Source organism: Palaemon carinicauda, chromosome 33, assembly GCF_036898095.1.
Source record: "Palaemon carinicauda isolate YSFRI2023 chromosome 33, ASM3689809v2, whole genome shotgun sequence".
Classification (NCBI taxonomy): domain Eukaryota; kingdom Metazoa; phylum Arthropoda; class Malacostraca; order Decapoda; family Palaemonidae; genus Palaemon; species Palaemon carinicauda.
Window position 1 is genome coordinate 72,266,596 of NC_090757.1, and position 23,061 is coordinate 72,289,656.

General features: G+C 53.4%; 1 protein-coding gene across 3 annotated transcripts in view; it reads left to right on the forward strand.

Moving 5' to 3' along the window:
• The window catches only part of LOC137625983 (omega-amidase NIT2), a 164,974-nt gene that overhangs the window by 28,204 nt on the left and 113,709 nt on the right, over nt 1–23,061 (forward strand). For 2 of the 3 annotated variants that reach the window (XM_068357063.1, XM_068357064.1), the window contains exon 2: nt 22,203–22,254. In XM_068357063.1, coding sequence (XP_068213164.1) covers nt 22,242–22,254 — 13 coding nt within the window. In that variant the 5' untranslated portion in view covers nt 22,203–22,241. The remainder of the gene's footprint in view (nt 1–22,202; nt 22,255–23,061) is intronic. The other variant, XM_068357065.1, reaches the window with a different exon arrangement.

Here is a 23,061-nt window from a genome sequence, read left to right on the forward strand (position 1 = left end):
AGCATTCGGAAGCTTTTCCCGGCGCTGAAGAAGGTCGAAACCCGAGCCTACCGGAGTTGACCAGCCCTCCAAACAGCAGAGGAGGCGGAAGTCTGCACCTGAGCGGCCAAGAGGAAGGCAGGGAGAGTTCTCTGGGGAAACAAACCTGCTATGCCACGGCGGGATAGCCACACTGCATCATAAGCAGGAATACTTGCAGTTTAGGCTGAATTCGACGAGCACCCTGGAAGATGGATGGAATGGAAACTGAAAGTACCCGTCCTTCCGATCCAGGGTTAAAGGAGTCCTGTCGCCTCGTTACCAGTCTGATCGATTCTGCTGGTCTACGCTGGCCAAAGTTTGTTCGACAAACTTGATCAGGGCTGAGAGGTCGACTATGGACATCCCCTCTCAGATCCTTCCTTACAAGAAAGGATCGACTGAGGGGGCCGGGGGTGAAGCCGTCGATGATCCTAAGGAAGACCTTCGCCTAAGGTATGGATCATTCTGCCCAACCGGGCAACTCTGCTGATGCTATGGCATAGAGGTTCAGAGACACTGAATTCGCTGACAGAGACGGCAGGCGCGATATCCTTGGCTACTCACAGAGATTGTGCGGGAATGGGCATCGGGAAGCTGTCATTCGGATGAGTAACCTTAAGCATCCTCCCAGCGAAAAAACCTGCAATCCTAGAGTTCGTGAACTCCTTTTAGGACTATGCCCCCCCGGGGGAGTCTCCCGTGCCATCTGTTCCTGACAGGAGGAAACTGCAATTGGACACCTTGTCCCAGTTGTCGTAGCCGATAACTTAGGCCGACGTGGTTGAAAGAAAAGGGAGCTGGAGCCCTGCAGAGTCTGGAAGAAAGCGCCTTGGAGGAGTGAAACCGGAAGTCGATTTACTCCGCACAGCAGATGTTTAAGTCTCTGTCCTTGGGCAAAGACAAAACTCTTCTCAAGGATGGAAGGGTGTCTGAGGTCGTTGACCTCCACAGATGAGACACCCGAAGGAAGCCTTCAGTCAGTGCGTCCAGATGGTACAACATCGAGCTTGTCCGCAAGTAGATACTTAACGACGAAAGGCCAAGGTGCCTGAGCTCGAGAGGAGGAAAGTACCCTTGATCTTCCTGTAGCTTCCTTGAACCAAACCTCGGGCCGTAACCGAGGAGGGATAGAACCTGGTAAGCTCCCAGAGGAAGAGGTAAGCAGTCACCCCTTGTCCGATGGAGAAATCTTCAACGGAAAGCCCCCCCGCCAAAAATCCTTCCAGGGCGGGAGAAGGAGAGAGTACTCGTGCAGGAGAGGGGACCCTCGAGACCGACCTCTTGGGAACCAACTTCGCCCTGGGGGAAGTCACCACGAAGTCCACTCCTCTCTTTCTCTTCAGCGTAGGAGAGACAGCCGCTGGTTTGTTACCCTGGCCGGTGAGTGCTGGTTTCATAACCCTCATTAACGCCCGTGCCAGCGGATCAAACCATGTCTGCTGCTCCAAGGACACAGAGTCCGAAATCCTCGCTAAGGTGAAAGGGATCGGGCGATCCTTTGGAGAGGACACGACGGTTCCTGCCTGAAAAGAAGGTGGGAAGAATGCTGTACTGACCTGTCTTCGTCCTGCACTACCAACCTGTGCTTGGATGGAGGTGATCCCGAGTGCCGCCTAGGAGCACGCGTCCCTGCTGCTACCACCGGCTGTGGAATTCGCCGCGAACTATGGTCGCGCGAGGGCGAACGGTCGCGCAAAGGCGAATGGTTGCGCGGGCGCACAGGCGAGTGGTCGCGCGGGCGCGCAGGCGAGCGGTCGCGAGGGCGCGCAGGCGAGCGATCGCGCGGGCGCGCAGGCGAGCGATCGCGCGGGCGCGCAGGCGAGCGATCGCGCGGGCGCGCAGGCGAGCGATCGCGCGGGCGCGCAGGCGAATGGGCGTGACGGCGAGGGATCGTGCTGCCGCGTAGGTGAAGAAGATCGCTGGCGGTAAGCGATGGCGAGCAGCATGTGTAGGTGAATGATCGCGTGATAGGGTGCGATGGTGATCAGCATCCGCAAGAGGGCGAGCGTTCAGGGTTGTGCGATGAGGAGCAGCATGCGTAAGCGGGCAATCGTGCAGGGTTGTGCGATGGCGAGCAGCATGCGCAGGTGAATGATCGCGTGAAAGGGTGCGATGGTGATCAGCATCTGCAGGAGGGCGATCGTTCAGGGTTGTGCGATGAGGAGCAGCATGCGTAAGCGGGCAATCGTTCAGGGTTGTGCGATGGCGAGCAGCATGCTCAGGTGAATGATCGCGTGAAAGGGTGCGATGGTGATCAGCATCTGCAGGAGGGCGATCGTTCAGGGTTGTGCGATGAGGAGCAGCATGCGTAAGCGGGCAATCGTTCAGGGTTGTGCGATGGCGAGCAGCATGCTCAGGTGAATGATCGCGTGAAAGGGTGCGATGGTGATCAGCATCCGCAAGAGGGCGATCGTTCAGGGTTGTGCGATGAGGAGCAGCATGCGTAAGCGGGCAATCGTTCAGGGTTGTGCGATGGCGATCAGCATCCGCAGTTGAGGGTCGCGCGATGGCGATCAGCATCCGCAGTTGAGGGTCGCGCGATGGCGATCAGCATCCGCAGTTGAGGGTCGCGCGATGGCGATCAGTATCTGCAGTTGAGGGTCGCGCGATGGCGATCAGCATCCGCAGTTGAGGGTCGCGCGATGGCGATCAGCATCCGCAGTTGAGGGTCGCGCGATGGCGATCAGCATCTGCAGTTGAGGGTCGCGCGATGGCGATCAGCATCCGCAGTTGAGCTAGTAGCTGGCGAACCATGTTCCTTCAGAAGTGTTGGAGAACGTTGGCGTGCCAGCTGTAACACACGTGAGCGATCCGGAGATCGCTGGCGAGCTGATGATCGCTGACGAGCTGACGATCGCTGGCGAGCTGATGATCGCTGACGAGCTGATGATCGCTGACGAGCTGATGATCGCTGACGAGCAGAAGGCTACGCGTGGAAGCCTGCGCAAAGAAGAGTCCTTGACCCCGACCTGAACCGAAGTTCTAGATCGCGAGGGCGAACGTGGGCGCACAGGGCACGTAACAGGAACCGCAGGGAAGATCATCTTGAAAGCGCTGACGAACAGGGAGCGCTGACGAACAGAAGGGCGCGCAGGGAAACCCTGACACGCAAGGGAAGAACCCCCGTGGGGGCAACCCTTTGCCCCGAAGGGATCGTTGTCCGCCGGGAGACTGATGTCCGTCGGAAGACCGCTGTCCGTCGGGAAGACCGTTGTCCGTCGGGAAGACCGTTGCCCGTCGGGAGACGAGATTAGACTGCTGTCCATCTGCACCAAGACGGAAGATCGAGAAAAAGAAGTTGTAGGCTGCAAACGGAGATTCAAAAAGGCGCCTCAAGCACCCTTATAGGGAGATGAGAGGCCCTTACGACGAGGCGGACGGAGGGCCTTACGGCGAGGGAGGCCAACAGCAACAGCAACAGAAGAAACCTCCGAAGAGGAGTCTCTATGAGTGTACTCTCTCGCGAACGACAGAGAAACACTTCGTGGAAGAGACTGGTCAGCCAGTGACCTAAAAGGGGCAATCCTCCGAAGAGGAGCCCCTGCAGTTGCACAGCCCCTTGAGCGAAACTGCAGGTGCGACCGCTCAGCACCAAGAGCATAGTCGCACGAAAAAAAGGCAAGAGAAGAAACCCCCCAAAAGAGGAAAAGCTCAAGCCTGGACAGGAAAAAACTTCCCTCGGAAGGAAAGTTATCCGCCCAAGGAGGCAAGCCTCCTGACTGTTCTAAAATGAACTGGAGAGCTGTCCGTCGACACGGGAGTACTACCAGTAGAAGGAGACACGCCCCTGACGACAATACAAGGGGGGAGGCAGCAACAGCCGAATCCCCAGGACTCAACCAGACAGCTCACACCGTTGCTATATTACAGAAACGAACTAGATCGGTAACTGTAAAAAAATAAAACAAATAATATTAGTACACATTCATTCCCCCGGGAAGGCTCCGAAGAGGAATCCCGAGGAAAAGGAACAAGAATTACACAACAGGCACGTGCCCTCACAACCACTTACACTCGCGGAAGGAGAGCTGTAACCAAAACAGAATTATAACAATTATAATTATGTAACTATGTAATTATGTAATTTAAAAAAAAAAAAAAAAAAAAAAAGAATGAATACTAAAGAAAAAAACGAAAACCCCGAAAGGAATCGTTCTACAAGCTGAAAAATTAACAACTACAATTAGATTCATAAACTAATTGAGACAAAATGTACGGCGTAGCAACCCCACCCACACGGGAAGGAAGCTACAAGGGCGTAGTAAAACATAGTAAAAGGGTGAACGACCTCAAGAGAGAGAGAGAGAGAAAGACCGAAGTCAAACTCGATCGCAACCCATAAAATTAGGCCGTGGTGGCCTAACTGCCGAGGCCTCCACGTAGATATCGTACACTACACACACACATCTGAAAAGGAAACTTACTTATTTCTATACTCAAATATATATACAAACATGAAAACATGTTTACATATATATTGAGTAAAAGAAAAGTAAGCGATTAAGTAAAGACAAAACAGACAATGGCTGCCAAGCGAGGACCAAGACAGAGACGTCTGTCACAGTCCGAGCCAAAAGTGAAAGTGAGTATTCACCTGTGTGTGAGGGGGAGGAGGGGTAGCTAGCTACCACTCCCCTACCCCCCCGCTAACTAGCGCGGGGGTAATACACCCTCGTTAAATTCTAATGGCTCGCCATTTCAGCTACGCTAAAAGTAATAACCCTTTGTAAATAGCGTGGTTTGTATTTCGGTTACGGAACAAATCGTATTTGGGGGTCTTCAGATTTCGCGGTATTTTCGAAATTTCCGGAAAATCCGCGATATGTATATATATATGGGTTATGGAAAAAACCCGCGAAGTGATGAATCCGCGATGGTCGAACCGCGAAGTAGCGAGGGTTCACTGTACTCTGTGACGCAGGTTTTACAAGAAAGGATGTGAATGCTCCAGGTGATTTTCACAACCTTTCTCCTGCAAGACGTGACCCACAGGAACTCGATACGATCTCTATCGGTCCGGTGGTGGCTGCACAACAGCTGGTTGTATACCTCAAGCTCCTTATTGGACAAGTAGCAGAAGGTTGAGGGCACTGTTTCCCGGTTTTAGTCTGTGTGAATGAAAAGATTTGACTGGCTCTTATTCTTTTCTTCATCCTACCCTCTCGTGGGGAAAGCAGCATCCTGGGTTCTCTGCATAAGCTGACCTCAAACCACTGTAGGTAAACCATGCTCCCTTGTGTACCTAGTACAGTACAGTATTAAGCTAATACTGTTGCGTCCCCATACCCTGGCGAGGTGGTATTGGGAAGTCTTGGTTACATCAGGTTTTTCCTACATAGACTTGGAATAACTTTACCTAGACAGTCACACTTCTGCACGTCTCAACACACAGTTGTTCCGTAACTGAAATACATACCACGCTATTTAATATGGGTAATTATTTTCGGCGTAGCTGAAATGACGAGCCATTAGAATTTTAACGAGGGTTTACTACCCCACTGCTAGTTAGTGGGGGTTAGGGAGGGTAGCTTGCTAACCCCCCCCCCCCCTCACACACACCTGTGCTGAGTTCACTTTGCTCTCGGCTCTGGTGCTAGACGGACGTGGCCGCTGTCACCCTCGCCTTTTCTGACAGCCATTTAACTGATCTTTTGTTTGCTTTTTCTTCGACAGTGTTTGTGAAGTTGGCCTCTGTGATGCGGAAGTGTCCCAGTTTACCTGACCGCCCTTGTGGGACTTATATGTCGGCGGTCGAAACGGACCCTCACACCTTATGTCCTTTCTGTAGGGGCCAACCGTGTGATAGAGATAATGTATGTGGGGAGTGTGGGGAGTGGTCTACCTCCCAGTGGGAGAGGTTTTCCCGGCACCGGAAGAAGAAGTCCAAAAGGGATATTTCTCCTTCGAAGAGTTCTTTGAAAGGGGAAAAACCAAAGGCTTCTTCTTCTGTGCCCCAAACCTCCTCCGAAGCTCCCACTCGATCGGTTTCTTCTGAGAAACTGTCATGTGGTAACGTAGGCCGCAGTTCTGTTGACCGATCTCAGGGTTTGGGAGAGGGAGTTGCCTTCCATAGCGAGGCAGCTCCTCATCCTCCTCCGGGGGAGGATATTGATTCTCATGTTAATGTGACTAACGATGATTTGTTACAGCTTTGGGCTTCCTTGGGGCTTCAGGGTTTGCCCTCCAAGGAAGCCTTGTTTGACATGATCAAGTTAGGAGCAGCTGTCAAACAGTCGCCGACTTTAGAAGAGGTCGATCCTCTGTCTATCGTCGACCTTGTTGTGGCAGAGGCTTCTGACGAGTTGGGTCAAACCTCTGCTCCTGATGTAGCTGAAGGCTTAGTTCCCCCCTCCGACCATCCTTCGAGGGAGGAACTAAGTCCAACGGTCTCTCCTGCAGGTGATTCTCCCCCTCGGGGGAGTTCACTGACAGAGACTCCTCTTCGGAGGACTGCTGGTCAGCTTGCTGACCCCACGGTCCCCAGAGGGCATATAAGGCGCAAAGCCCGCCTTCCTCTTCGCCGTAGAGGACTTCCTTCGCCCCACAAGGGCGTGAGAAGGCGCCTCTTCGGCTCGTCATCTTCGCAGTCCGCCTCAGAGGAACCTCGTCGTCGATCACCGACCCTGCCAGCTACATCCCTGGACCTCTCTGCAGATCGTTCGCGATCTCCTTCAGTGGAAGGTCGTCCTTGCAAAGGACGCACCGACCTTCCACCCGCCAGACCTGCTGACCTGCCGTCGCCGTTCCTGGCCGCTGATGCGCTGTGGGCGCCCACAAATCCTGTCTTCAAGCGGGCATCGGTCCCTTCGGGGCACAAGGGACTTTCTCTCCTGGAGACTTAAGTCCCTTACGCGCCATCAATCTCCTACGCGCAAGCGCGCTCCTGTTCCAGAGCCTGTTAAGAGTGCGCCAGCGCTCTCCTGTGCGCCAGTGCTCACCTGCGCATCAGTGCTCACCTGCGCGTCAGTGCTCACCTGTGTGCCAACGCTCTCCTGCCCGCCAGCGCGCCACTGCGCGTCCTCTTCCTGATGCGCGCCATGCGCGCCCACGATCTCCTGCGCACCCACGATCTCCTACGCGCCAGCGCTCGCATGCGCGCCATCACTCTTTACGCGCCAGCTTTCGCCTGTGCGCCAATGTTCTCCTGCGCGCCCACGATCTTCGGATCTGGGCGCAAAGAGGAAGATAATCTCTACCCCTGCTCGCCAGCACGCCTCCCTTCGCCTACGCGCTGTTGCTGTTCAGGATGTGCGCCCGTGAGCAAGGGATATTTCCCCTGCGGGCGCGCCCAACGTTTTCGCCCTCACGGGCTCAGCATGATCCTGTGTGCCCGCGCCCGCGCGAACAATCACCTTCGCGGGTGCAAGTGCTTATTCAGCCTGCTGCGTGCTCGCCTCTATTACCAGAACGTGCCCCTGCGCACCATCATTCGCCCACGCGCGCCCTCACCTGCGCGCCATTGCTCGCCAACACGCGCCCGTATGCCTACGTGCGCCCTCGCCATCGCCTACGCGCGCCTGAGCACGATTTAGGCGGGATTCCATCGCGCGACCACCAACGCGATCCCACACGCGAGGCTGTAGGACAACGCACAGCTAGGTCACCGTCATCCCCCCCCCCGTAAGCGCAGAACAGTGCGCTCGACAGAGGGAGGGAGTATTCCAGATAGATCCAGGAACTTTCCTCCTCCTTCTTTTCAGGCCGACCCTGCTTTGGTAATTCCTAGGGATTGAACGATTCCCTTCTCTCCAGAGGGAGTTTCTGACAGCTCAGCTGTCAGTCGACAGCCCTGGTTTGGGTCCCTCGTCAGAGTGGTCGTACAGGCTTTTAAGCCTGTTCTCTCTGAACTAGGACACAAATCAGTGGCAGTTTCGACTCCCCTGAAGAGGAAGAGAGGAGGAGTGGACGTGGTAACTTCTCCAAGGGCGAAGTTGACTCCTCGGAAGTCTTTGAGGAAGCCCCCCCCCCAGACTTTCTCGCCCTCTCACTCGGACGAGGATTTTCCGTCCTCAGGGGAGTCCCGTGAGGTGAGGCGTTCCCCCATCGCACCAATGAGGGAAACCCCACCGCGCGCAGAGAAGTCTTCTCGGGTAGGGGTGGAGAAGAGCCTCCCACCATCACTTCTGGAGTCCTGTATCCCTCTCAGGAGGGAGTCGAAGGACTCCAAGACAGTTCCGAAGTTGTCCTCGAGGATTAGACCAGAGCCAGCCAAGCCCTCGGAGAACGTCCACGAGTCCCCCCGAGAAGAGCCTTCAGGGACAGGAGACTTCGCTGCCAGCCCTTCAAGAAGAGCCTTCGGGGACAGGAGACTTAGCTGCCAGCCCTTCAGGAGGGGAGCTTCAGGAGGCAGAACACGCTTTCTGGCAAGTTCTGACCCTTATGAGGAATCTCAACGGGTTCTCAGACCCAGAGATTCCTCCTCGTGAGGGCAAGGACACGGTCCTGGACCGAGTCTTTGGTACTCAGAAACCCTCTAGGGCCAGTGCGGCTTTGCCTTGGTCCCAAGGGGTTAAGAGTGCCAGAGATAAGGTTGAGGGCCAGCTCTCCGAGCTTGCCTCCTCCAGCCGGTCCAGCCCCGGGAACAAACTCCTCCCGCCTCCTCGTGTCCATCAGAGGAGGTACTTCGAGATCATGGAGGAGACGTGTTTAGCTCTTCCGTTGCACCATTCTTTGGAAGAGCTTACCAAGGGAGTCCCTCTTGAGAGAGACTCCACCCGGCAAGTGGCTTTCTCGGCTACGGAGATCCTCAGCCAGGAGAAGGTAGCGAAGTGTGCCATGCAGGCAACTTCGTGGCTGGACATCTGGCTAGGGTCTCTAGGCATCCTGCTACAATCCGAGGACCTGTCCAAGGAAAGTACCAGGAAGGCCATGGAGACATTTCTACTCTCAGGCACTCGTACCATCGAGTTTCTAGTCCACCAAGTCTCGAACTTGTGGGCTAATACCATCTTGAAGCGTCGAGATGCGGTGTCTGAGAGGTTCCACCAGAAAGTCTCCAACACCGAGATCAGCAGGCTCAGACATTCTTCCATCTTGGGGAGAAATCTGTTTGAGCCTAAGGACGTGGAGCAGGCAACTGAGAGGTGGAGGAAGTCCAACCAGGACTCTCTCCTACAGAGGGCTTTAACATCTAAGCCCTTTAAACATCCAGCAACCCAGCAACCACGTCCTACCAAGACGACAAAACCGGCAACGGCAGCGAAGACAACGGTGTCAAAGCCTTTTCCTGTCAAAGACAAGAAAGGCAAAAAGTCCTCCAGGGGAGGGAAAAATCCTAGAGGGAGTGGCCGAGGCTGCAAATGCTAGGATTGGCAGTCCCCCTGCATGTCCACCAGTAGGGGGATGCCTGCAAAGTTGCGCAAGTAGGTGGCAGCAACTCGGGGCCGATTCCTGGACGATTTCCGTAATCAGTCAAGGATATCGCGTTCCGTTCATAACATCTCTACCTCCCCTGACAGCGGATCCAGTGTCGTTGAGCTCCCTTGCTATGGGATCGGCAAGGGGGCAAGACCTTCGGGCAGAAGTCGAGACCATGTTGAAGAAGGGCGCTCTCCAAGAGGTCGTCGACGGGTCCCCAGGCTTCTTCAGTCGACTCTTTCTTGTAAAGAAGGCGTCTGGAGGCTGGAGACCAGTCATCGACCTCTCAGCTCTGAACAGGTTTGTCAAGCAGACCCCGTTCAGCATGGAGACGGTAGACACGGTCAGACTTGCAGTGAGACCTCAAGACTTCATGTGTACAGTGTACACTGGATCTGAAGGACGCGTACTTCCAGATCCCAGTTCATCCGTCTTCAAGGAAGTACTCAAGATTCTGCCTAGACAACAAGATCTACCAGTTCAAGGTGCTGTGTTTCGGTCTCTCCACAGCACCTCAGGTTTTCACCAGAGTGTTCACCCTGATATCATCGTGGGCACACAGGATCGGCATCCATCTCCTCCGTTATCTGGACGACTGGCTGATCCTAGCAGACTCGGAGTCAACCCTTCTACACCGAGATGAACTTCTTAGACTTTGCCAAGATCTGGGGATCCTAGTAAATCTCGAGAAGTCTTCTCTGCTCCCTACTCAAAGACTGGTATATCTAGGCATGATAATAGACACCAATCTTCACCAAGCCTTCCCTTCAGACGACAGAATAGCAAGGCTGAGGAGGGTCGTGAGTCCTTTCCTCAGACGAGAAGAACTCCCAGCCCAATCGTGGTTACGTCTCCTTGGTCACCTCTCATCCCTGGCCCGTCTAGTTCCCAACGGTCGTCTCAGAATGAGATCTCTGCAATGGCGACTCAAGTCCCGGTGGAATCAAGGACACGATTCCCCGGACGTCATGATCCTGATGTGTCCTGCGGAACGGACGGATCTTCAGTGGTGGGTGACAGACGAAAACCTATGAAAGGGAGTGGATCTTCTTGTCCTCCCCCCGGATTTGATGCTGTTTTCGGACGCTTCAAAGAAAGGGTGGGGGCCCACGTTCTACACCACAGGACCTCAGGCCTGTGGTCAGAATCAGAAAAGTGCCTCCATATAAATCTGCTAGAAATGAAGGCCATATTCCTGGCCCTTCAACAGTTCCAACAATACCTGGCGGGTCACTTTGTGGTGGTGATGAGCGACAACACCACAGTAGTGGCTTACATCAACAAGCAGGGAGGTACCTTTTCAGAGCAGCTATCCCATCTCGCAGTAGAGATACTGAGATGGACCGAAGTCCACTCGATTCCACTATCGGCTCGCTTTATTCCAGGCAAGAGGAATGTGCTTGCCGACAATCTGAGCAGAGCGTCTCAGATAGTGAGTACCGAGTGGTCTTCGGATCATCTAGTAGCCAACAAAGTCCTGACTTTGTGGAGTTCCCCGACTGTGGATCTGTTCGCTACAGCGTTGAACTTCAAGCTTCCGCTGTACTGCTCCCCAGTCCCGGATCCCAAGGCACTCTGGCAAGATGCCTTTCAACAACGGTGGGACAACATCAACTTTTACGCCTTTCCCCCGTTCTGTCTGATGAGGAGGGTACTCAACAAGACCAGAATATCAGTCAATCTCTTGATGACCCCAATAGCTCCGCTATGGCATCATGCGGAATGGTTTCCGGACCTTCTGCAACTCCTAACGGAACTTCCGAGAGAACTCCCTCCACGACACGAGCTACTCAAACAACCACACGCCAACATCTTTCACAAAGCCGTAGCTTCGCTTCGACTTCACGCCTGGAGACTATCCAGCATCTCCTCGCAGAGAGAGGATTTTCGCAACAAGTTGCAAACAGGATAGCTGGACACCTGCGAAGGTCATCCGCAGGGGTCTACCAGGCGAAGTGGAGAGTCTTCTGTGGTTGGTGTCGTGGAAGGGGTATCTCTCCACTCGATGCCACTATTCCAGCAATAGCGGAGTTCTTCGTGTATTTGCGAGAAGAAATGCGCCTTTTAGTCTCGGCAATGAAAGGCTATCGCTCAGCCTTAAGTCTAGCCTTCAGGCTCAAAGGAGTGGACATTTCTTCTTCGCTAGAACTTTCCCTACTCATGCGAAGTTATGAACTTTCCTGCCCTCAGTCGGAAGTGATACCTCCTCCATGGAACGTGGTTCGAGTTCTCAGGTCTCTTAAGAGACCTCCCTACGAACCATTACGCCAGGCTTCAGATTGCCACCTGACTTGGAAGACGGTGTTCCTACTAGCTTTGGCCTCAGCCAAGCGAGTCAGTGAACTTCATGGTCTCTTGTATGACATCGCCCATTCAAGGGGATGGGGGGAGGTAACGTTCAGATTCGTCCCCGAGTTTGTTGCTAAGACTCAGAATCCGGGAGTGCCGGACCCACGGTTCGACTCTTTCCAGGTTTCGAGTCTCCGTTTTGTAACAGATGACCCAGATCATCTCCTACTGTGCCCAGTAAGGAGTCTGAGGCTATATCTTAAAAGAACGGCTGCAGTTCGTCTCCAAGTGCAGGCATTGTTTGTAAGCACTGGGAAGACGAAGAGGAGGGTTACCAAGAATACCATCTCGGCATGGATTCGGAAGGTAATCCATCTATCCCTGAATCCTAACCCTCCTCCATCACGTCGCCCTAGAGCACATGATGTCAGGGGCGTAGCTACGTCCCTGGCCTTCAAAAAGAACTTCTCAGTGACACAGGTTCTACAAGCAGGGGTGTGGAAGCGTCAGACGACCTTCACAGCCCACTACCTGCAAGACGTGACCCACAGGAGACTCGATACGTTCTCTATCGGTTCTGTGGTGGCTGCACAACAGCTGGTTTAAACTTCAGGCTCCTTAATGGACAAGTAGCAGAGGGTTGAGGGCATTGTTACCCGGTCTTAGTCTACATGAATGAAAAGGTATGTCTGGCCCTTATTCTTTTCTTCATCCTCCCCTCTCTTGCGGAAAGCAGCATCCTGGGTTCTCTGCACAGCTGACCTCAAATCACTGCAGGTAAACCATGTTTCCTTGTGTTCCTAGTATTAAGTTAATACTGTCACGTCCCCATACCCTAACGAGGTGGTATTGGGAGAGTCCTAGCCTAAAGTTTCCATCTAAAGGACTTCAGGTCAACTTCCTAGGACGAGTCACTCTTCAAACCTTCACACACAGCTTACGTAGGCCGCAGCCCTTGCATAGCAAGGTGCTAGCGAGGTGCAGGGACTCCTTATTGTTGAGTACTGACACGCTCAGATATTGAGTCCCCGGGCAAAGCCAAAAGCCAGTACTGGCCGGGACTTACCACCCTTCCTAAGGGTTGAGTCACCCATATTAATTAGCGTGGTTTGTATTTCAGTTACGGAACAAATGACAAATTCGTAGGTAATTTGTATTTTTCTTAACTATACAAACCTTAGCTATTTAATCAAACTTGCCCGCCAGCCCTATCCCCTGTGAAGTCCTACCTCTAAGCAAAGTGAACTCAGCACAGGTGTGTGAGAGGGGGTGGGGAGTAGCAAGCTACCCTCCCTACCCCCCCGCTAACTAGCGGTGGGGCAGTAAACCCTCATCAAAATTCTAATGGCTCGTCATTTCAGCTACGCCGAAAGTAATTACCATATTAAATAGCTAAGGTTTGTATAGTTAGGAAAAATACAAATTACCTACGAATTTGTCATCTTGCATAGGCCGCGGACGCCGCGGACCTTGCGTAGCAAGGTTTAGCGAGGGCAGGGACTCCTTATTTTTTAGTACTAACATACTCAGATAAGGAGCCCCCGGGCAAAGCCAAAAGCCAGATTGGCAGGGACATCCACCCTTCCTAATGGGTGAGTCACCCCTAATAAAAAGCGTGGTTTGTATTCCAGTTACGTAACAAATGAAAAATTCGTAGATAATATGTATTTTTCCTAACTTTACAAACCTTAGCTATTTATACAAACTTGCCCGCCATCCCTATCCCCCTTGAAGTCCTACCTCCAAGCAAAGTGACTAAATCACAGGTGTGTGAACGGGAGTGGTAACAAGCTCCCCCCCTGCTAACTAGCGGTGTGGGTAGTTAACCCTCACTAAATTTTAATGGCTCGTCATTTCAGCTCCGCCGAAAGTATAACCCCTAATAAATAGCTATGGTTTGTATAGCTAGGAAAATTACAAATTATCTACAAATTTGTCATTTTATGCTAATTCCATGTGGATTTAAATAATTTTGAATTGTAAAAGCAGTGTACTAGCAACTGCTTTCTTGAAATTTTGTATTGTAATAGCTGTGTACCAGCAACTGCTTTCTTGAAATTTTGTATTGTAATGGCTGTGTACCAGCAACTGCTTTCTTGAAATTTTTGTTGTAATAGCTGTGTACCAGCAAGTGCTTTCTTGAAATTTTGTATTGTAAATAGCAACTGCTTTCTTGAAATTTTGTTTGTTCCGTAACCGAAATACAAACCACGCTATTTACAAAGGGTATTACTTTTAGCGCAGCTGAAATGACGAGCCAATAGTTTTTAACGAGGGTTAATTACCCCCGCGCTAGTTAGCGGGGGGTGGGGAAGGGTAGCTTGCTACCCCTCCCCCCTCCACACACCGGTGACTTGCTTCACTTCACTTTTGGCTCGGCGGTGATCAGACGTGTCTGCTCATCGCCTTCGTGACAGCCTTTAATTTTCTGCTTTTTCTTTTCAGCGTGTGTGTTGGTTGGAAGTTGACCTTCAGTTATTTTCTTTACTATGCGTACATGCCCTGGAGTTGCCGGCCGTCCTTGTGGGACTTTCATGTCGGACGTTAATACGGATCCACACACCCTCTGCCCTCAATGTCGGGGCCGACGGTGTGACCAGGATAACATGTGCCGTGAGTGCAGGGAGTGGTCTGCCTCCCAGTGGGAGAGGTTTGGCCGTCGGCGTAAGAAGAAGTCCAAGAGAGACCGTTCTCCTCCGGGGTTAGCCTTGAAGGAGGAAGGTTCTCGGGACTCTTCTTCCGCCGCCCAAACCTCCTCCGAAGCTCCCCCTCGGCCGCCTCCTAAGGAGAGTCGTCCGAGTTGGAGCGCAGGCCCTTGTTCTGTTTCCCTACCTTCGGTGGGGGGAGAGGGCGTCGCCTCCCATAGCGAGGCGGTTCCCCCTCCTCCTCCGGGGGAGGTTATTAATAATGCTTTATCCAGTGATGATCTTTTACAGATTTGGTCGTCCCTGGGGCTTAAGGGCTTGCCCTCCAGGGTCGCTCTTATTGACCTTGTCTCGTTGGGGGCCGCTGTTAAGCAGTCGCCGGTGGTAGCAGAGGTAGACCCTCTGTCTATTGTCGACGTCGTGGTGACAGAGGCCTCCGACGTGGCTGGGCCTTCCGCCGCAGGTGCTGGTTGCTGGTGATGGTGCTCAAGGCTCTCCTCCTCCTTCCGTACATCCTTCGAAGAGGGAAGTGAGTCCTTCGGTCTCGACTGCTGCTCAGCTTCCTTCTGAGGGAAGTGTTTTGACGGAGACTCCCCTTCGGAGGACCGATGGTCCCGACGATCTCCCCCGAGGCCGCCTCCGCCGTAAGGCTCACCGCCCTCTACACCACAAGGGCCTCCTTCCCCTTACAGGGGGACTAAGAGACGCCTTTTTGGGTCTTCGTCCTCCGGGGGGGACTCTCCTCGTCAGCCTCAACCTACTGCTCCGCCCTCCTTGAACCTCTCTGCAGACCGCTCACCATCTCCTGCCGGATCTTCGCCTTCTGGAGAACTCGTCACCCGACGGGCAACGGTCCCTTCGGGGCTAAGGGATTCTTCCCTTACGCGAGCAGTGCTAGCACACAAGCGCTCTCCTGCTCGCCAGCGCTCACCTGTTCGCCAGCGCTCACCTGTTCGCCAGCGGTCTCCTGCTCGCCAGCGCTCTCCTGCTCGTTGACGATCTCCTGCTCGCTGACGCTCACCTGCTCGTCGGCTCTCTCCTGATGTTCGCCCCCCTCGCCAGCGCTCTCCTGCTCGTCAGCTCTCTTCCGAGCGTCAGCGCTCATTTGAGGACCATCGCCCTGCGGTCTCTGACCACCCTTTAGCTCCTGCTGAACTCCCTGCTCACCATCTGCCTGGTCCTGTGGCTACGCAACATCGTGCTGCGCGTGTGTCAGAAACACATGTTCGCCAACGCGCCAGCGATCTTCCCGTTCCTGCTCGTGAACGCGCCGCACCACCTGTCCTCTCACAGGACATGCGTCGACCTTCTGCTCGCCAGCGATCACCAGCTCGCCAGCGATCACCTACGCGCCAGCGATTACCTCCTCGCCAGCGTTCACCTGCTTGCCAGCGCGCACAGGCGATCTTAGTATCGCCTATTCAACAGCGACAACTAACGCGCCGACGTTCGCCAACGCTCCTGAAGGAACATGGTTCGCCAGCTTCTAGCTCGCCATCGCGCGATCGCCCGCCTGCACATGTCGCTCGCCATCACTCGCCATTGCACGATCGCCCTCCTGCGCATGCTGCTCGCCATCGCACGACCCTGCACGATCGCCCGCTTACGCATGCTGCTCCTCATCGCACAACCCTGAACGATCGCCCTCCTGCGGATGCTGATCACCATCGCACCCCATCACTCGATCATTCACCTGCGCATGCTGCTCGCCATCGCACAACCCTGAACGATCGCCCGCTTACGCATGTTGCTCCTCATCGCACAACCCTGAACGATCGCCCTCCTGCGGATGCTGATCACCATCGCACCTTACCACGCGATCATTCACCTGCGCATGCTGCTCGCCATCGCTTACCATTACGCGGTCATTTACCTGCGCATGCTGCTCACCATCGCACACCAGTGCATCGACATACCACATCGCGCCATCGCCAACTTGAGTGACTGCACTCACCAGCTCGTCATCGATCGCCTGTGGATCTACATCGCCAGCGATCTTCCTCACCTACGCGGCAGCACGATCCCTCGCCGTCGCGCCAACGCTTGCGTTCGTCGCCTCGGACACGTGTTCATTTACCTGTCCACCCTCGCGCCCACTCGCCTGCGCGCCCGCGCGATCGCTCGCCTGCGTGCCCGCGCGACCGCTCGCCTGTGCGCCCGCGCGACCGCTCGCCTGTGCGCCCGCGCGATCATCCACCTGCGCGCCCGCGCGATCGCTCGCCCGCACTTCCGCGCGACCATTCGCCTTCGCACGACCATTCGCCCTCGTGCGACCATCGTTCGTGGCGAATTCCACAGCCAGTGGTAGCAGCAGGGACGCGTGCTCCTAAACGGCACTCGGGATCACCTCCATCCAAGCACAGGTTGGTAGTGCAGGACGAAGACAGGTCAGTACAGCATTCTTCCCCACCTTCTTTTCAGGCAGGTACCGTCGTGTCCACTCCAAAGGATCGCCCGATCCCTTTCTCTTTAGCGAGGATTTCGGACTCTGTGTCCTTGGAGCAGCAGACTTGGTTTGGTCCGCTGGCACGGGCGTTAGTGAGGGTTATGAAACCAGCACTCGCCGGCCAGGGTGACAAACCAGCGGCTGTCTCTCCTACGCTGAAGAGAAAGAGAGGAGTGGACTTCGTGGTGACTTCCCCTAGGGCGAAGTTGGTTCCCAAGAGGTCGGTCTCGAAGGTCCCTTCTCCTGCACGAGTACTCTCTCCTTCTCCCGTGGACGAGGCCTTTCCGTCCTCAGGTGAGTCCAGTGGGGCGGTAGTCTTCCCCTCGGCACCAGGGGGGGAGACTTCGCTTCAGGCAGGAGAATCGTCTCGTGAGGAAGGGGCCCCTCGAACCTCGTTGTTGGGATCCTGTATCCCTCCCAGGAGGGAACCCAAGGATTCCAAGACCGTCCCTAAATCCTCTGCAAGGATTCGTCAGGAACCCACGACTATCCAGGGGAATGTCCACGTATCACCCCAGGAAGAGATTCCTGGGGCAGGAGACTTAGCTGCCAGCCCGCAGGGAGGAGAACAGCAAGAGTCCGAACATGCCTTCTGGCAGGTCCTAAGCCTGATAAGGTCACTTAACAGACTTACGGATCCAGTCATCGCCCCCCGTGAAGGCAAAGACACGATTCTGGATGAAGTGTTTGACGTTCGGAAGGCCCCTAAGACCAGTGCAGCTCTGCCCTGGTCTCGGGGGCTGAAGAGTGCCAGAGCTAGGGCCAACGCTCAGCTCGCACTTCTTGCCTCCTCCAGTCGTTCCACTGCCGGGAACAAGCTTATCCCTCCTCCTCGCCTTCAGCAGAGGAGGTATTTCGAGATCTTGGGTGAGCACAACCTCGCTCTTCCTCTCCATCACTCTGTGGAGGAGCTGGCGAAGGGAGTTCCCCTGGAGAAACTCTCTGCCCAGCAGGTGTCGTTCTCGGCGGCAGAGATCCTTAACCACGAGAAGGTCGCTAAGTGTGCCATGTAGGCCACTTCGTGGCTGGACTTTTGGCTAGGATCTCTGGGCATCCTATTGCGATCGGAGGACTTGTCCAAGGAGACCAATAGGAAGGCCCTAGAGACCTTCTTGCTCTCGGGCACCCGCTCCATCGAGTTTTTGGCGCACCAGGTTACCACCCTGTGGGCCAACTCGGTGTTGAAGCGTCGCGATGCTGTATCCGAGAGATTCCATCCGAAGGTCCCCGCCGTAGATGTGTGTAGGCTCCGACATGCTTCCCTTCTGGGGGAGAGCCTGTTTGAGCCTCAAGACTTGGAGCGAACGGCTGAGAGGTGGAGGAAATCCAGCACGGACTCCCTCCTCCACAGGGCCCTTACAACTCGGCCCTATAAGCCTCCAGCCCCGCCACAACAGCAGCAACAGCCTCGTAAGGCTCCCAAACAGGCACCGGCAGCTAAGAAAGTGGTGTCTAAGCCCCAGCCCTTTCCAGCCAAGGTCAAGAGGGGCGGTAAGTCCTCCAGGGGAGGCAAGACTCCTAGGGATGGCGGCCGCGGCCGCAAGCCCTAGGGGTGGCAGTCCCCCTGCGTGTCCACCTGTGGGGGGATGCCTTCAGCGTTGCGTCCGCAGGTGGCAACAACACGGGGCCGATGCTTGGACGGTCTCAGTGATCGGCCAAGGTTATCGCGTCCCGTTCACGTCATCTCAACCTCCCCTGACAGCGAATCCAGTGTCGTTGAGCTCCTATGCCATGGGATCGGCAAAGGGGCTGGCCCTTCAGGCCGAAGTCGAGACCATGTTCGAGAAGGGTGCTCTCCAGGAGGTCGTGGACGGCTCCCCAGGCTTCTTCAGTCGACTCTTTCTTGTAAAGAAGGCTACTGGAGGCTGGAGGCCCGTCATCGATCTCTCAGCTCTGAACAGGTTTGTCAAACAAACCCGGTTCAGCATGGAGACAGCAGACACGGTCAGACTTGCGGTGAGACCACAAGACTTTATGTGTACATTGGATCTAAAGGACGCGTACTTCCAGATCCCAATCCATCCGTCTTCCAGGAAGTACCTGAGATTCTGCCTAGACAACAAGATCTACCAGTTCAAGGTGCTGTGTTTCGGTCTCTCCACAGCTCCTCAGGTGTTCACCAGAGTGTTCACCCTGATTTCATCTTGGGCGCACAGGAACGGCATTCGTCTCCTTCGTTACCAAGACGATTGGCTGATCCTAGCAGACTCGGAGTCGACCCTTCTTCGGCACCGAGACAGGCTTCTGGATCTTTGCCAGGATCTGGGGATCGTGGTAAACCTCGAGAAGTCCTCTCTGCAGCCGTCCCAACGACTGGTTTATCTAGGCATGCTAATAGACACCAATCTCCACAAAGCCTTTCCATCAGACGACCGGATAGCAAGGCTGAGGAGGGTGGCGGAGCCTTTCCTCAGGCGAAAAGAACTCCCCGCCCAATCGTGGTTGCGTCTCTTAGGCCACCTATCCTCCCTGGCCCGTCTGGTTCCAAACAGCCGCCTCAGGATGAGATCCCTTCAATGGCGGCTCAAGTCCCGGTGGAATCAAGGATCCGATTCCCCGGACATTCTGATCCCAATGGGGTCTCTGGAACAGACGGACTTGCGGTGGTGGCTGGCCGACGAGAACCTGCGGAAGGGAGTGAGTCTTCTCGTCCTCCCCCCGGAATTGACTCTGTTTTCGGACGCGTCAAAAGAAGGGTGGGGGCGCACGTTCTGAACCAGAGGGCCTCAGGCCTTTGGTCAGAATCAGAAAAGTGCCTACACATCAACCTGCTAGAATTAAAGGCCGTCTTTCTGGCTCTTCAGCAGTTCCAACGGTCCCTGGCGGGTCACTCCGTGGTGGTGATGAGCGACAACACCACGGTATTGGCTTATATCAACAAGCAGGGAGGCACTTTTTCGCAACAGCTATCCCATCTTGCAGTAGAGACTCTGAGGTGGACCGAAACCCACTCGATAACACTATCAGCTCGCTTCATTCCTGGCAAGAGGAATGTGCTCGCCGACAGTCTGAGCAGGGCTTCGCAGATAGTGAGTACCGAGTGGTCTTTGGATCCTCAGATAGCCAACAAAGTCCTGACTTTGTGGGGTTCCCCGACGGTGGACTTGTTCGCGACAGCCTTGAACTTCAAGCTGCCCCTGTACTGCTCACCAGTCCCGGACCCCAAGGCACTCTGGCAAGATGCTTTCCAGCAACGGTGGGACAACATCGACGTGTACGCCTTCCCATCATTCTGTCTGATGAGAAGGGTGCTCAACAGGACCAGACTATCGGTCAACTGTTCCATGACTCTAGTAGCTCCGCTATGGCATCACGCGGAATGGTTTCCGGACCTTCTGCAACTCCTGACGGAACTCCCAAGGGAGCTTCCTCCACGACACGAGCTTCTCAGACAACCCCACTCCGGTGTCCCTCACAGGGCCGTAGCCTCGCTTCGGCTTCACGCCTGGAGACTATCCAGCGTCTCCTCACGGAGAGAGGCTTTTCGCAACAGGTTGTGGAGAGAATGTCTCGGCACCTGCGAAGGTCCTCTGAGGGAGTCTACCAAGCGAAGTGGAGAGTCTTTTGTGGTTGGTGTCGTGGAAGGGGTATCTCTCCACTCGATGCCACTATTCCAGCAATAGCGGACTTCCTTGTGTATCTGCGAGAAAAAATGTGCCTTTCTGTCTCGGCGGTGAAAGGCTATCGCTTAGCCTTAAGCTTGGCCTTCAGATTGAAGGGCGTGGATATTTCTTCGTCGCTAGAACTCTCTTTACTCATACGTAGCTATGAGCTTACCTGCCCCCAGTCGGAAGTGAGACCCCCTCCTTGGAACGTGGTTCGAGTCCTCAGGTCTCTCAAGAGACCTCCCTTCGAGCCATTACGCCAGGCCTCCGATCGCCACCTGTCTTGGAAGACGGCTTTCCTACTCGCCTTGGCCTCGGCCAAGCGAGTTAGTGAACTTCATGGTCTCTCGTACGACATCGCCCATTCAAGGGGATGGGGGGAGGTAACGTTCAGGTTCGTCCCTGAGTTTGTGGCCAAGACTCAGAATCCTGGAGTGCCGGATCCTCGGTTCGACTCTTTCAGGATCGTGAGTCTCCGTTCTGTAACAAGCGACCCAGACCAGCTGCTACTATGCCCAGTGAGGTGTCTGAGGTACTACTTGAAGAGAACGGCTGCAGTCCGTCCTCATGTGCGAGCTTTGTTTGTGAGCACAGGCAGGACAAAGAGGAGGGTCACCAGGAACACCATCTCAGCTTGGATTCGAAGGGTTATCCACCATGCCCTGAATCCTGACCCTCCTCCGTCACGTCGCCCTCGGGCCCATGATGTCAGGGGTATTGCTACATCCCTGGCCTTCAAGAGAAACTTCTCTGTAACGCAGGTACTTCAAGCTGGGGTCTGGAAGCGTCAAACGACCTTCACAGCCCACTACCTGCAAGACGTGACCCACAGGAGCCTCGATATGTTCTCTATCGGCCCTGTGGTGGCTGCACAACAGCTGGTCTAACCTCAGGCTCCTTTTTGGACAAGTAGCAGTAGGTTGAGGGCGTTGTTACCCGGTCTTAGTCTGCGTGAATGAAAGAGTATGTCTGACCCTTACTTCTTTCTTCATTCTCCCCTCTCTTGGGGAAGCAGCATCCTGGTCCTCGCATAGCTGACCTCGACCTCTGCAGGTAACCCATGCTTCTTTGTGCTCCTAGTATTAAGCTTAATACTGTTGCGTCTCCCATACCCTGACGAGGTGGTATGGGGAACGTCCTATCCTAGAATTCCTATCTGAAGGTCTCAAGGTCAACTTCATAGGACGAGTCACACTCTCCTCCTCACACTGCTTATGTAGGCCACTCGTTCCTAGCGATGCTAGGAACCTGTGAGGTACAGGGGCTCCCTCTCTCTAGTGCTGCTCACTGAGGGATCGAGCCCCCGGGCAAGCCGAAGTCAGTAAGGCTGGGGACTTTCCACCCTTCCTAAGGGGTAAGTCACCCTTTGTAAATAGCGTGGTTTGTATTTCGGTTACGGAACAAATGACAAATTCGAAGATAATTTGTATTTTTCCTAACCATACAAACCTTAGCTATTTACACATATGTGCCCGCCATCCCTGACCCCCAAGTCAAGTCCTACCTCTAAGTGAAGTGAAGCAAGTCACCGGTGTGTGGAGGGGGGAGGGGTAGCAAGCTACCCTTCCCCACCCCCCGCTAACTAGCGCGGGGGTAATTAACCCCTCGTTAAAAACTATTGGCTCGTCATTTCAGCTGCGCTAAAAGTAATACCCTTTGTAAATAGCTAAGGTTTGTATGGTTAGGAAAAATACAAATTATCTTCGAATTTGTCATATTGTAATAGCTGTGTACCAGCAACTGCTTTCTTGAAATTTTGTATTGTAATAGCTGTGTACCAGCAACTTCTTGTTTGAAATTTTTTTATTGTAGAAATATCATACTTTTTATTATTTGCAGAGTTTCGGAAAGTGTCATACTCGTGATAAATCATCGAAGATGGCTTCATCAAGTAAGTATCGCAAGATATCTTAATAGAATTATATAGTTTCTTCATGCTTCCCTTTTTATGTTTAGTGTAATATTCCGTTTTGATATTCATTCCTTCAATTACACCTCTAGTTATTGTTTGTGTTTTTCAACTGAAGCTTTTACAATATGAAGTGATTTTTTTTTATTCTATAATCAACCTAAATCATAGGTGCTCTTCTTGTACAGAGTACTTTATATGTAATCCTTAATTTTCCCCTGATAGGTAATAGTAAAGGATTTGTGCTGCATACTATACCTATATTCCCAATTTAATTTGATTTCATCATGTATTTTCCTCCACATTTTTTGAACTGTTCTCATCTAGCCATCAAATTTTTTTTTCTTTCTTTGCTCCAGTTTTTATTTTCCAATCAAGTACCGATACAGTTCTTTGGTATTAGCCTTGTGAGATTCCAGAATTTTAATCTAATGTTCTAATTAGATTACATCAGAATTTTAAGGAACAGAAATTACTTAGTATTTTGGTAAATTTAATGTTGTGCATAAAGAGTCTAAACAGTGATTAAACAAATGAGTGGAAAAAGGTTTGGCGGAAATGGGATTATATGTAAATCTGTGTAATGCACTCTACTTGAAAATGCAACTTTTTATTTCTTTTTTATTTTAACTATCCAGAGATATTGGAGTAGCATCTCATACTAGTGCATCCTAGTCAATGCCAGTGTTGTCAGATGTACATTACTTTACACTATTGCAATATTCATAGAATACATGACAATTTTAGAGCTTACATTTAACTCCAGACAGTATGAAATTCTATCATGTT